General features: G+C 43.6%; 2 protein-coding genes across 3 annotated transcripts; both read left to right on the forward strand.

Annotated features, from left to right (window-relative positions):
* The first annotated feature begins 261 nt into the window (after positions 1-261).
* pkdc (protein kinase-like domain containing) lies at positions 262-3,722 on the forward strand. Of its 2 annotated transcripts, XM_061675735.1 has the most exons (3): positions 262-319; positions 739-1,124; positions 2,673-3,722. In XM_061675735.1, exons 2-3 carry the CDS (start codon positions 748-750, stop codon positions 3,262-3,264), a joined length of 969 nt encoding a protein of 322 aa, XP_061531719.1. In that variant the 5' UTR covers positions 262-319; positions 739-747; the 3' UTR covers positions 3,265-3,722. The 2 variants fall into 2 exon arrangements, with proteins under 2 accessions (XP_061531719.1, XP_061531721.1); XM_061675737.1 differs by lacking the exon at positions 262-319 and having other exon boundaries at positions 326-1,124.
* A 3,417-nt stretch (positions 3,723-7,139) lies between these two features.
* On the forward strand, positions 7,140-13,357 carry herpud2 (HERPUD family member 2). Its single transcript, XM_061674758.1, has 9 exons — positions 7,140-7,230; positions 8,053-8,315; positions 9,098-9,175; positions 9,632-9,724; positions 9,810-9,934; positions 10,030-10,134; positions 10,488-10,826; positions 12,030-12,153; positions 12,891-13,357. Exons 2-9 carry the CDS (start codon positions 8,169-8,171, stop codon positions 13,047-13,049), a joined length of 1,170 nt encoding a protein of 389 aa, XP_061530742.1. The 5' UTR covers positions 7,140-7,230; positions 8,053-8,168; the 3' UTR covers positions 13,050-13,357.
* Positions 13,358-14,991: the final 1,634 nt, after the last annotated feature.

The raw sequence follows: 14,991 nt of genomic DNA on the forward strand, positions 1-14,991 counted from the left end.
GGCCACACAAGTATTGTTAGCGCGAAAGAGCTTTAGGATAGTTTACTGTTTTCGAGAACGTGTTGAAAGTATCACCGTGTAGTTCGTCCAAGTGGACTTGCCGTACTATTTTGGCGTTAGTTTATCAGGGCTCCCACGTGCATTCCTGCAGGTCACGCCCTTCTCCAATATTACTGGCTCCAGGATATGCGCTGCTGCACTATGATTGGCTACTGTATCTCGGTAAGTGACCGATGACACCAGCGTCTACGCTACCACTTTCGATTTCGAAGGGACGTCAAACTGCCGTATTCTTTCGCCAGAGGTGGAAAAGTGTTCGGTTAGTATCAATATATTCCTTATTATATAGGGAGATACCACTTGTGTTATCACGAAGGAGTCTTAATTTCATTATGTATTTTCGCAAGTTGGCATTGCTACCGTGCATTTTGTTCTTATGGACATGCTATAAAGTTTTCGCGTTCTCTTAAGTTCTACGAGCAGTCATACCCTGGACCTTTGGTTTACCAAGGAAATATGAATTATCGTGTTATTGTTAAAGAATATTTCGTTGTGCATCAATCTTATAAGAATGGTTAATAGACGTCTTGAGAGAAAAACGACAGTTGGGATTTGTTTTCCGCTTGAAAGAGCGGCATCGTGAAACTAGGTAGTTTGTCCAAATGGACTTGCCGTATTATTTCCGCATTATAGTTAATTCCGGGGTCCACGGAAGTGAAGAGTTCTGATACTCCCCAGTGACCATAAATGAAGCCGGAGCACCGTGAAGCGATACTGCAGGCGTGCAGCGCGGCCTCGCTACGCGTCGGCGCCAAGATCCAGACGCTGTGGAGCGGCTACGGCGAGATCGTCCGCCTGCAGTTGGAGGGCTGCGGGCGGCCCTCTGTGGTCGTCAAGCACGTCAAGTTCCCTGCCGCGCGGGCTGAGCACGCCGCCGCCGACCCGGCGGCCGAACGCTCCCATTTGAGGAAGGTGAGGTCCTACGAGGTGGAGACCTACTGGTACCAGAACTACACCACCAATCCTAGGTGCAGGATACCCGCCTGTCTGACCGCTTGCGCCCATGCAAACGAGATGCTCATCGTGCTGGAGGACCTGGACGTGGCCGGATATGACCAAAGAAGGTACTATTAACTTACACCGCATTTAGATAGTTGTGTCCCTGGAGTTCCTGATCACCCATAAAAAAATAAAATAAACAATCAAGTCACTGTGTTTGACGCCAACGACTTGGTTGGGCGAAGATTCTCTATTTTCAAGTAATGGCCTTTTTTTTGTATTTTTTGTATTTTTATTATTAGTTCCTAGAGGGCTCCTAAAAGTAATTAAAAATAGCCACAAACTTGCTACAAGTGGCAACACTGAGGAGCCCTAGCTTTGTTGAAACACCCGAGCAATTCCCTTGACTGTCATGGTAACAAAAATGTACTTGGCATTGGCACCTCTGAACTGTTTTAAATTGTGGGGGGAAAATGCACGTCCCCTTTGAAGCAGTTCCCACATTTTCTCAAAAGTTCTGACATTCTTTCGTCAAAACCCACAAAGGTGAAAGAATTACAGTACAATTGAAATGGATTCATGGAGAATTTTTTGTTTGTTTTTCGTTGCACAATACAGTATTACGTCAAAGAAAAACATACTAACTACAACTACATATGACAACAAAGGAAACAATAGCAGATTTTGCACACCATGAACTTTTATGATTTTCCTGTTGTATTTTCACAAATTTGCAGTAGTGTATAAAAGTAAAATCTAATATGATGCTGTTAACAACAGTAGATTTTGCACCACATGATCTAGTATGATTTCAGTATTTAATTTTTTGCAGCATATACAGTAGTATGTAAAAGGAAAATAAACATATCACAACATCGTAAACAATTAGATTTCACACCACATGATCTGGTATGATATCACAGTTATACACAGTTATATACACCTGTTATGATTTCACTATTGTAGTTTTCCATCCATTTTCTGAGCCGCTTCTCCTCACTAGAGTCGCGGGCGTGCTGGAGCCTATCCCAGCTGTCATCGGGTAGGAGGCGGGGTACACTCTGAACTGGTTGCCTGCCAATCGCAGGGCACATATAAACAAATAACCATTTGTACTCTCATTCACACCTACGGGCAATTTAGAGTTGTCAATTAACCAACCATGCATGTTTTTTGGGCTGTGGGAGGAAACCGGAGTGCCTGGAGAAAACCCACGCAGGCACGGGGAGAACATGCAAACTCCACACAAGCGGGGCCGGGGATTGAACTCTGGTCCTCAGAACTGTGAGGCAGACGCTCTAACTATTGTAGTTTTATTGTGCACAAATGAAGGCACATATAAAAGGAAATTGTAATACAATATGATAAACATTTCTAGATTTTGTACCACATGATCTGGTATGATTTGACTGTTGTATTTATTATTATTTTTTGCACAAATATATAGCAAAAAAGAAAAATGTAATACGTTGTCAACAATTGGGGATTTTATATCACGTGACCTGGTAGGATTTTGGTACTGTATTTTTTTAAAAATATTTTTATTTATTTACTTATTTTTTTGTTGCACAAATATGCAGTAGTATATGAAACAAAAATTTATCCAATACAATAGTAGATTTTGCACCACATGTAGTTGTTTGCTAAATAGGCGCCTTTTGTTGTCCTCGCAGAACCAGCGTGAAGGATGACGAGATGAGGGCCTGCCTCAGCTGGCTTGCCCACTTCCACGCTCACTTCCTGGGCGTGTCCCCGCGGGGCCTGTGGCCAGTCGGCACCTACTGGCACCTGGAGACACGCCCGGACGAGCTGGAGGCCATGGGCGACGCCAGGCTGAAGGTGGCGGCCGGCGCCGTGGATGCAGCGCTCAACGGCTGTCGCTTCCGTACAGTCGTGCACGGCGACGCCAAGCTGGCCAACTTCTGCTTCTCCAGTGACGGATGGGACGTGGCGGCTGTGGACTTCCAGTATGTGGGCGGCGGCTGTGGGATGAAAGACGTGGCATACTTCCTGGCCAGCTGCCTTGAGGAGAGAGAGTGCGACAAGAAGGTGCCGGTCCTGCTGGACCATTACTTTGCAGAATTAAAGTGCGGGGTGAGCACCCAGGTAGACTTTTTGGCGCTGGAGGAAGAGTGGCGGGAGATGTTCGCCTTCGCCTGGACCGACTTCCGTCGATTCCTGCTGGGTTGGATACCAGGACACCGGAAAATCGACCGCTACAGCAAGAGGCTGGCTGATGAGGTTCTGCACAAGCTCAAGCTTTGAATGCAAATAAAAAGATCAGTTTGACAGCTTTTATTTATACACTACTTACAAATATTTGGGAGTTTGCAATATTGGTCTTTCGGGCCCAACATCTCAAAAGCCCAACAGTTTTTGTGAGTTTTGTAATATAGTACACACTAGCAGAAAAATATCATTTCAACACAATAATCAGATTTTTAAAAATAGAGAGATTTTTTTGGATGTTATGTGACTGATACAAAATAAAAATCATGTCTGTGGCTGAACTATTATATTTTTTGTATGTCTGACCTCGTTTCATTTCAATACATTTTTCCAAAAAATAAAGCCTTAATTGTCCATAAACCCACCTTTCAGAGGTCTTACAAATGTGTCTATTGTTTCAAAAATTGTAACATTAAAATAGCACTGAACTATTGTAAAACAGTTTTCTTTCCTTTACAGTATATTCATGTTTTGATTTTGAGTAAAAATGCAATTTGGAGATAAATTGTCTGATGTCGTCATCATCATCTTTTACTTTCGGCCTGTTCTTTTAGGGGTCGCCACAGCGCGTCATCCTTTTCCATGTAAGCCTATCATCTGCATCCTCCTCTCGAACACCAACTGCCCTCATGTCTTCCCTCACGACATCCATCAACCTTCTCTCTGGTCTTGCCTGGCAGCTCCATCCTAATCACCCTTCTACCAATATACTCACTATCTCTCCTCTGGATGTGTCCAAACCATCTAAGTCTGCTCTCTCTAACTTTGTCTCGTAAACTTCGAACCTTGGCTGTCCCTCTGATGAGGTCATTTCTAATTTTCTCCAACCTGGTCACTCCTAGAGAGAATCTCAACAGCTTCATTTCCGCCACCTCCAGCTCTGATTCCTGTCGTCTCTTCAGTGCCACTGTCTCTAATCCGTACATCATGGCTGGCCTCACCACTGTTTTATAAACTTTGCCCTTCATCCTAGCAGAGACTCTTCTGTCACATAACACACCTGACACATTCCTCCACCCGTTCCAACCTGCTTGGACCCGTATCTGCACTTCCTGACCACACTGACCATTGCTCTGGATGGTTGACCCCAAGCATTTAAAGTCCTCCACCCTTGCTATCTCTTCTCCCTGTAGCCTCCCTCTTCCCCCACCACCCATCTCATTCATGCACATATATTCTGTTTTATGTCCACTAATCTTCATTCCTCTGCTTTCCAGTGCATGCCTCCATCTTTCCAACTGTTCCTCCACCTGGTCCCTGCTTTCACTGCAGATCACAATGTCATATGCAAACATCATGGTCCACGGGGATTCCAGTCTAACCTCATCTGTCAGCCTATCCATCACCACTGCAAACAGGAAGGGGCTCAGAGCTGATTCCTGATGCAGTCCCACCCCCCACCTTAAATTCATCTGTTACACCTACAGCACACCTAACCACTGTTCTGCTGCCCTTGTACATGTCCTGTATTATTCTAAAATACTTCTCTGCCACTCCAGACCTCCGCATGCAGTACCACAGTTCGTCTCTGGGTACTCTGTCATAGGCTTTCTCTCGATCTACAAAGACACAATGTAGCTCCTTCTGACCTTCTCTGTACTTTTCCATCAACATCCTCAAGGCAAATAATGCATCTGAGGTACTGTTTCTAGGCATGAAACCATACTGTTGCTTGCAAATACTCACTTCTGTCCTGAGTCTAGCCTTCACTACTCTTTCCCATAACTTCATTGTGTGGCTCATCAACTTTATTCCTCTATAGTTCCCACAGCTCTGCACATCACCCTTGTTCTTAAAAATGGGCACGAGCACACTTTTCCTCTATTCCTCAGGCATCTTCTCACGCGCTAGAATTCTATTGAACAAGCTGGTCAAAAACTCCACAGCCACCTCTCCTATATGCTTCCATACCTCCACAGGAATGTCATCAGGACCACCTGCCTTTTCATTTTTCATCCTCTTTAATACCTTTCTAACTTCCCCTTTAGTAATCATTGCCACTTCCTGGTCCACTACACTTGCCTCTTCTACTCTCCCTTCTCTCTCATTTTCCTCATTCATCAACTCCTCGAAGTATTCTTTCCATCTATCTAGCACACTACTGACACCAGTCAACATATTTCCATCTCTATCCTTAATCACCCTAACCTGCTGCACATCCTTCTCATCTCTAGCCCTCTGTCTGGCCAACCTGTATAGATCCTTTTTTCCTTTTTTAGTGTCCAACCTGGCATTCATGTCATCATAGGCCTCTTGTTTGGCCTTTGCCGCCACTGCCTTTGCCCTATGTCGCATCTTAATATATTCCTTTCACCTCTCCTCGGTCCTCTCAGTGTCCCACTTCTTAGCTAACCTTTTCCCTTGTATGATTTCCTGTACTGTGAGGTTCCACCACCAAGTCTCCTTCTCTCCTGCCTGCCTCTCTGATCACCTTGGCTGCAGTGGCCCAGTCTTCTGGAAGCTCCTCCCGTCCACAGAGAGCCTGTCTCATCTCTTCCCAAAAAGATGCACAACACTCGTCCTGTCTCAGCTTCCACCACATGGTTCTCTGCTCTGCCTTTGTCTTCCTAAACTTCCTCCCCACCACCAGAGTCATCTTACACACCACCATCCTATGCTGTCTAGCCACACTCTCCCCTACCACTACCTTACAGTCGGTAACCTCCTTCAGATGACATCGTCTGCACAAGATGTAATCCACCTGCGTGCTTCTACCTCCCCTCTTGTAGGTCACCCTATGTTCCTGCCTTTTCTGGAAAAAAGTGGTCACTCCAGCCATTTGCATCCTTTTTGCAAAGTCTACCACCATCTGTCCCTCCAAGTTCCTTTCCTGGATGCTGTTCTTACCCATCACTTCTTCATCACCCCTATTTCCTTCACCAACATGTCCATTACAATCTGCACCAATCACGACTCTCTCTCTGTCTGGGATGCTCAGAACAACTTCGTCAAGCTTCTTCCAGAATTTCTCTTTCACCTCTAGGTCACATCCTACCTGTGGGGCATAGCCACTAATCACATTACACATAACACCCTCAATTTCAAGTTTCAGCCTCATCACTTGATCTGATACTCTTTTCACCTCCAAGACATTCTTAGCCAACTCTTCTTTTAAAATAACCTCGACTCCATTTCTCCTCCTATCTACACCATGTTAAAAGAATGTAAACCCTGCCTCTAAACTTCTAGCCTTACTGCCTATACCCCTGGTCTCCTGGACACACAATATATCAACCTTTCTCCTAATCATCATGTCAACCAACTCCCGAAATTTTCCTGTCATAGTCCCAACATTCAAAGTCCCCACATTCAGTTCTAGGCTCTGTGCTTTCTGCCGAAGAACCCGCTTTCCACCTCTTCTTCTTTGACTTTGACTGACAGTAGCTGAATTTTCACTGGTGCCCTGCAGGTTGACGCCGCCGGTGGCGGACGTTGTTAACCCGGGCCACGACCGATCCGGTATGGAATCCTTTGGATGAACGCTCATATTTGTTTGGCAACATTTTAAGACGGATGCTTTTCCAGACGCAACCCTCTGCATTTATCCGGGCTTGGGACCAGCCTACAGTTTGCACTGGCTTGTGCCCCCCATAGGGCTGCATTAATTGTCTGATGTCATATGATTGATAAAACTTAAGTCATGTGAATATGTGGCTGTAATGTGTAGTCTGACCCAGTTTGCGCCCAACATTTAGGCCTTAATTTTCCTTTTAAAAATTGATAATACTCAGATCTACCTTTCATAAGTTTTAAAATGTGATTTTGTCATACAATTGCAATATTAAATAACTAAAGCACTTTCCTTTACATTCAAACAGAAATGTTACATTGTTGAGCTACGACATTTTATCCATTTTCGTAGTCGCGCCAATGTTACGTCATGACGTAGGTCACCCGACGCGGAAACGTCACATACACTTCTGCAATGACGTCATCGACCACTCCAGGGTCTGAGTAAACGGAAGACGACGGCGTCATTTCACCATCGAGGCATTTAAACAGGTACACACAGAAAGCACGTTAAAGCCGCATTTTCCCTTTCAAAGGCGCTGTGAAAGCCGCGAGTCGCCATGGGGAAACTGGGCGGAAGCCGTGCTATTTTGGTAGCCGCCGAGCTAAAGCGAGCTAGCAGCGACGTTAGCCGCCGAGCTAACGCTGGTAAACATGCCAATTAAAAAATACTGTACGCTATTTGTTAAAATCCGCACGTCGGGTTAGTGCCATTTAGTTAAATACTTAAAACAGCTCGAATAGTTTAACAAAAAATAAACCTGGACCCCAAATCGTTTAAAAAATATTTTTTTTAAACACCCATTCGAAGAGTTCAGCATGACTTCTAAATGGCAGAAAAGTTAAGTATCGGCTCTTCGTTCCCTCGGCAGCTCGAACTCAAATCACTTTCAAAATTAATACCCTGAAGCCTGTTTAATTTAGCAGCAAGACAGTTTGTAGACATGTCATACGTTGAATTATAAGAAAGCCTCAAGAAGCCATCCCTGAAAAGACATAAGACGTCTGCTTTTTTATTTTGAAGCCACATTCATTCTCTTGAATTTTGTTGAATGATTTTTTTTAAAGTTTACATTTTGGAATACATTGCTATTTTTATTTATTAGAAAAACATAACCAAAAATAATGGTAATTTTTGCGTGGTGGAACAGATTAATGGCATACATTTCCATAGGGAAAATGTATTTGATATGCGTGAATTGAGGTCCGAGCACAGTCACTGAATTAACTAAACTAAGTCAAGGTACAACTGTAATTTAAAATCCCTCTAGTGTCTTGTGAGTTCATATGACCATTTCTCCCTCCTCCTGCCAGAAATCTCCACAGACGGAACAAAGCAGAACCCCCAAGAAATGATGTAGAAGGCGTAGCATCCCGCAGCGATGCTTTGAAGGGAGCTTCCTCAGGTGGTGACACCAGGATTATGAGCCATGGAGTCAGGGGCAGCAGACACCCCAGTAACCCTGGTCATCAAGACCCCCGACCAGAAGTATGAGGACCGGACCATCAACTGCTTCCTGAGCTGGACGGTAGAGAAGCTCAAGCGTCATATCGCCAACGTGTACCCCGGCAAGCCTGTGAGTCATGGATTTGTGAAACAAGTGTTCCGTATTGGACAGTTCACCATGATATCACAAGTACTTCCGGGTGGCAAAAGCAGGAGCTTTCTATGATGGCACCACCAGTAAACAAACACTTCCATATCATTTGACCAAGAAAGAGTGATTAAAAAAAAACAAACAAGATAGATAGCTTCCATGATGATTTTAATCTTCTACCACCGTAGTTTGAATGTGTTGAAGGTCAGTTGAGAAGATGAGGTTGCGTGAGGTGAATATCTTGGGAGACGGAACACCGGCTGTAATTCACATTTCACCCAGTAAGTTGATTAAAAAAATAAACGTGGTGGAAATTCTGAAATAAGTCAAGTGGGACTGGCTAATTGACTTTTTTGTTAACACATTCACTGCCATTGACGGCTTTAGAAGTCAATTATCCATGTTAACTGGGAAGGCTGGCAGTGAATTAATTAAGGAAGGGCATCTGGGCTAAAAACTGCCAAACAAATCATCCGAGTGACTCGCTGTGGCAATCCCTTTGGGACAAGCCGAAAGTTACAACAAAAATGGGATTTATCCTCCACACACACAGCTTCTGCTCAATTAATTTAGATTTTTTAAATAAATCCAACCTCAGTCTTTTGGGGTATATCTGGTGGTGCAAACCCAAACACAGCAAGTTTTTGTGATTGTTTCAGTTCACGTTAGCCGTAGTCAATCACTTTTATGCCACCCGAAAGTATCCTGGCGCCTGTTCACAAAAAAAAATGAATTCGAAAGATTTCCTCTGTGTACTGCAGCGGTCCAGAGATCAGCGATTGGTGTACCTGGGAAATCTCCTGGAGGACCACCTCCGTCTCCGAGATGTGCTGCGACAGGTACACATCGATCACAGCAGTCTACCATTTTGGTTTGGAGTCGCCATTTTAGACTCGATTTGGTCATTTCCTATGGTTCTTCAAAAATGATTTTTGTCCTAGAGATCTTGTCCGATGGCTACCAAATTTCAAGCAGATGCAGTGAACCCCCGCCTATTTGCGGTTCACTGTGCACAAATCCAACTTTTTGTGTTTTTTTTGGTTTTGTTTATGTTTTGTTTTGTTTCCCCCCCCAAGAATAAAACCTTTGTACAGGATATCGGAGGAGGAGCCAAGTTTAAACTGAGTTATTAGCAGAAGTTATGGAAAGTCTTCGCTGCATGTGTCAGTTTTTTGCTCTGCTGAATGGATAAGCAACTTCTAAATGCTGACCTAACCCTCAGATTTTTTAAAACCTAAACCCAAAACTTCCTCTTGTGGTTTCTCGCATGTGTCTGTGCCAACCATTTGAACCAGCATGACGAGTACCACGTGTTGCATCTGGTGTGCAACTTTTGCACCTTGCCGGGCTCACCCGCACCCTGTAGTGCCTCCACGGTCAACGCCAGCGTGAGTACAACGCCGCCGTCCCTCTGTTTGTCTACTCGTCTCTGTCACGTGTCAGTTTCTGATTAGTCCTCTCATCTTTGTTAAGATTTCCAAAACTGCAATCTCGACACTTCCTGACATTCCCGCTGTCCCGGGAGGTCCAGATGGGCTCAGGCATCGAGGTGGCATCCTCAACTTGAACCCTCGGAGACCTGCTGGCATACCTCAATGGTGAGCAGAGTACATTACCTCCTGTTTTATTCTTTGAGATAACACGTTTCTAATCCTTCTTCTTTTTTTTTTTTTTGCATCATATTCATTAACAGGCCTCATGGAGGAGCTCAGATGCCTTTGCAAAGTGGCCAGATGTTGACGCCCATGCAGATGTTGTGGTGGCAGCAGATGTATGCGCGGTACTACTACATGCAGTAGTGAGTATGATTAGTCTCACATTGCTCGTTGTGCGGTGTACATACAGTATGAACTCAATAATATCGCACTACAGGGATTTTGTGTGCGACAGGAAATGTTAATGAGTCTCCTGTTTTCAGCTTTGAACAAAATGGATGCAGCAGCAAATAGCTAAGACCATTTGATAGAATTATGTAACTAGGGCTGGGTGATTAATCAATTCAATTATGTATTTTTATTAATTTTTTTAGTTACTTATTTTAGTGACTTAGTGCATCCTGCTGATGCAAAACGTAGTTGCTTGTTTTTCGAGTCTTTTCTGGTGTCAGTCCTCCACGAAACAATATGTCCTCCTCCATCTTCCTCTACGCAGTCAAGCTGTGGTGGCGGCCTCCGGGCCTCCCACCTTTCCAGCTGCCACCTCGCAGCCGCCGCCTCCCCGGCCCAACGAAACCGCGCGGCCCCCGCTGGAGCCCGTCCAGGCCGCCGACCCTCTGCCGGAGAACTTGGTGCCGCCTCCCGCGGCCGACGCCAACATCCAGATGAACGCGCAGGCCGGGGGGGGCGTGCTTAACGTGGACGAGCCGAACCGTGATTGGCTGGACTGGCTGTACGCGCTGTTCCGAGTCTGCGTCCTGCTCAGCTTCGTCTACTTCTACTCCACCTTCGGCCGCTTCGTGGTGGTGGTGGGAGCCATGATGCTGGTCTACTTGTGAGTCCCTGGGATTTGGGCGAGAGAAGCGGGGGGCACCCCGGACTGATTGCCAGACAGGGCACGTACAGTATGGACAAACAAGCATTCAGATTCGCATTCACACTACGGACGTTGTAGAATCCTCAATGAGGCTAATGGGCATGTCGTGGGTTTGTGCGAGAAATCCGGAGTAACCCGAGCTCCTTGACTGTGAGGAAGACGTGCTAACCACTAGCTGGATGTGCTAACTACTAGCTCCATCGCGCTGCCCTAGAGCTGGTAACTGTTAGTCAGGATTGCGTCTCTGCTTACCTTTCTTTTACATGGTAGTGTGTCTGACCATTGTTTCAAAGTGCCGGATTTTTCAGCCAGTCAGTTGCCAAGTCATAGGCAGAGAAAACCTCGCCCTCACGCACTGTGTAAATTAGCCACTCTCTCACGTGACAGTGGAAATTGCGAATGGCTCGCTCACAGACACATTTTCAGAAATAGGCACACCACAAAAGATTTACTTGGTTGTTCAATTTCACACTTGAAGGGTGGGCAGATGATCTACACACAGCTATTTGTATACGCAACATTAAAAATATGGCTGTAACTAGCGATTATTATAATAATAAATTCATCTGTCGATTATCTTTGGAATGAATCAAATAAAATAAAAACATTCTAAACTATTCAAAAACAGGATCTTATTTCAAATTGGCATTCCAGAAAATGCACAAACATAAATTGATTCTCATTCAGTTACTGGTTTGGTCCTTTACGTCTGTCAGAACATGGGAAAAATTTCCCAAATAAAAGATGTTTGCAAATGTCTTATTTTCATGAAAAAACAAAGATAATAAGTATGCTTTATTATTATAATAAATAAATGATCAATATTACAGTTGGAAGGCTGAAATTCTGAGGATTTGGGCAATTTTAAGTTAAACAAGGTCTAACGATGAACCCTTTTAAACTCGCAAGGATCACCGGTGACACCGCGGTGAATGTGTATTTCAAATTATTGACAAAAATGCACAAAAAAGACCAGGTGTTTTAATAAATAATATATCTATTATTATGGTGCTAAAAGGGTTAATAGATTTCCAACATTGGTTATCAATTGATTTGATAATCGATTAATCGTTGCACCTCTATATAAACATTACTTTTACATAATATGTCCCCATTAAACACTGTTTGAAGCAGAAGTTTAGATAGTTCTTTTTGTTTTAGGCACCAGGTGGGCTGGTTTCCCTTCAGGACGCTGGAGCAGCAACAGCGGCCGCCGAACTTTCAGGATCCTGAGCAAGCCCAAGCTTGGGAGGAAGCAGAGATGCAACGGGGCGTACGGGAATTGGTGCGTTTTGACAAATTCCAAAATGCTGACGTACACACTAACATGTCTGCGAACAGAGAGGAGCTAGAACAGTATCTTCTTCGCATCGTAGCGTGAACTTACCACGTTATTTCAAGATATTTTTACCTTAAAACAATATAAACAGGCAAGTGTTAAATGATAGAAGAGAAGACATATAACATCCTGTTACCCAATTAGTAAAAAAAAAAAAAAAAAATGGGAGGGATGATTACTTGGTGAGTCGAAGAAATAGCTATAGAATAATCGATTCTGAAAAGATTCAATAGTGACATCCCTAGTATGAGTACAATAAGAACACTCCAATGGAGCAAATGAATGACGCTAATTTGATTTTAATTAGTTGAGGTACACTGCTGACCATGGACAATACTTTAATTTCAAAAGTGGAAGCTACCTTTGTTGGCTGTAGAAAGACTGTTCTATTAGCATGATAAAAGTGGGATTGTACTGAGACTATTAAAACAAATGTCATTTTTTATAGGTTGTTTTACAACTTGCGCATTGTCCAAACAAACTTCAATTTGAAGGGTTAAAAAGTAAAAATTAATGTATATTTTATAATGATGACAAGAGCCGATGTTAGTTAAAAAACGTATGTGGTAAAAGAAGCAAAAAAAGAATCTTAAAAATTCCAGACGGTTGACCACCAACAAGCTGAAAGTTTAGTCAAATCCAAGAAGGCCTGAGGGTTGAACGGCGTGTTTGCTCGTCTTCAGGAGCAGGTGATGGACGACGGCACGGAGGAAGCCGAGCGAGAGGACCGCGGCTTGCTCGCCACGGCATGGTCCTTCGTCAGCACCTTCTTCGCCTCGCTCGTTCCGGAGGGCTGGCCCCAACGACCACCCGATTTACCCCCTGTGCTCCGTCCTCGTTAGTCCTTAACAAAGCTCAACCAGCCTGTAAACTAGTGAACCCATGTTCATTTTTATTAAGGCTCCTCACTAAAGTCTGGCAAAGAACTTTTTGGAAATACTATCATTATAATAGTAACAATCAGTGAACGGATGCATAAAAACACAAAAGGGGAGTGAGCAGTCCTCTAGGGGGGAAAAGGTGAATGTTTCACAATGTGCATCATGATGGTGTGGTTTGTCAATTTAACAATTTACACGCAAGAATTTTGTTAGAATTAATGGCTATACTTATTCTTTTTTGGGGGAATAAAAAGCTTTCCGTCTGTTCAGTTGTTCTACTTTTTCGTTCTTGTTAGTCCTCTACTGTCCTGCTGGTGGCAGCATGCGTCCATGGCAAAGGCAGAACGCAGGCAGGCCGTCACATCTCATTAACATGCATGAGGAGAGCGGAGCCGGGATTGGCCAGTGAGTGTTCAACTTGTTGAAAACCATTCGCGCTCACATTCACACCTATAGGCACTTTACAGTCTTTAATTCACCTACCATGCATGTTTTTGGAATGTGGGAGGAAACCGGAGTACCCGGAGAAAACCCACGCAGGCACGGGGAGAACATTCAAATGCCACACAGGCGGGGCCGGATTTGAACCTGCAACCTCAGAACTGTGAGGCAGATGTGCTAACCAATCATCACCGTGCTGAATATTAAATACAAATAAATCTTGTTTTATTATGAACTGCACTAGATATAAAAGGCTATATTAATGCTTGAAATTTATATATAATCAGAAATGTATTGACTGCACAGGAACAAACTAGCAGACCGTCTACCAAGGCCAAATAATTTGTAACAAATCTCATTTGACTGCAGTGTGACTCCAGTCGTCTTGGTGACGATAATGTGAATTTAAAAAAAAAACAAAAAAACGCTTTATTTGGCGTATTAAACTAAACCAACACATCTGAACCAACACAGAATTGTATTTAAGAAAACAAAAAATACATGAATTGATAGCAGGAAAAGTTGAGTCTGATTTCATGCCAGACGGGGGAAAAAAACATTTCTTCTTATATTTTCTATTTTTATATATTTTATGTAAACTTCTGGTTTAATCTGTAAATGTAGAATTGAATTGAATTTGAAACAGCAAGAATAATCAGCAGCATTGTATGTAACGAATGACTATAATGTAGCAATAGTCTACATAGAAGCATTTAAATACCAATAACATTAACTATCAGCGCTGATACTATGCAGACTATATTAATGTCAGATGTGAATGTGCACAAAAAAGCAGCAAGAATAGGCAGCGGCATAAAACGACACGACGCGATGCACTTCAGACGAGTCCTCCGAAACGTCGTAATGCAATCAGCATGGATTTTTGTGTAGCGGGCTCAATTAATTATGCATGACATGGGCTTGACGGACATTTGATTTGGTTACGTCCCCTCCCCGCCGCGAGCCGTCGATCCAATCGGGTTAGGATCTTAACTTCGGTGCCCTCCTTCCGCCTTCCATCGCTCCTTATCTGAGCTGAGCTTTTTTTTAAGAGTGTTTGGACGCTTGTAGGATGTTTCATCATCGTAATAAGTTGTTGTTATTCAGCCTGTTTCTCTGCTATCAAACCTCCTTGTCTTTAGAGGACATACTCACTTCATTACACCGTGTGTGTGTGTGTGTGTGTGTGTGTGTGTGTGTGTGACAGTTTGCTGAGTCTATTTGAGATCACCACGCACACACACAGATACAGTCTATAGTCTACTGTTCGCATAGCTAAAGGTGGCTAATTAAGATTTACTGGACACTTGATGATGTCAGACATATTTGATCATTTATAAGCCATAAATTAGCCAAATGTTTATTATCGTTGCTGTATTTTGCATTGAACTTAAATAGTACTTCAGTTATGGTACATTCTGAGGAGGGATGTGTGGTGACCCACAAGAGGGAGACATTCACC

Source organism: Phycodurus eques, chromosome 4 (genome assembly GCF_024500275.1).
Source record: "Phycodurus eques isolate BA_2022a chromosome 4, UOR_Pequ_1.1, whole genome shotgun sequence".
Lineage (NCBI taxonomy): Eukaryota > Metazoa > Chordata > Actinopteri > Syngnathiformes > Syngnathidae > Phycodurus > Phycodurus eques.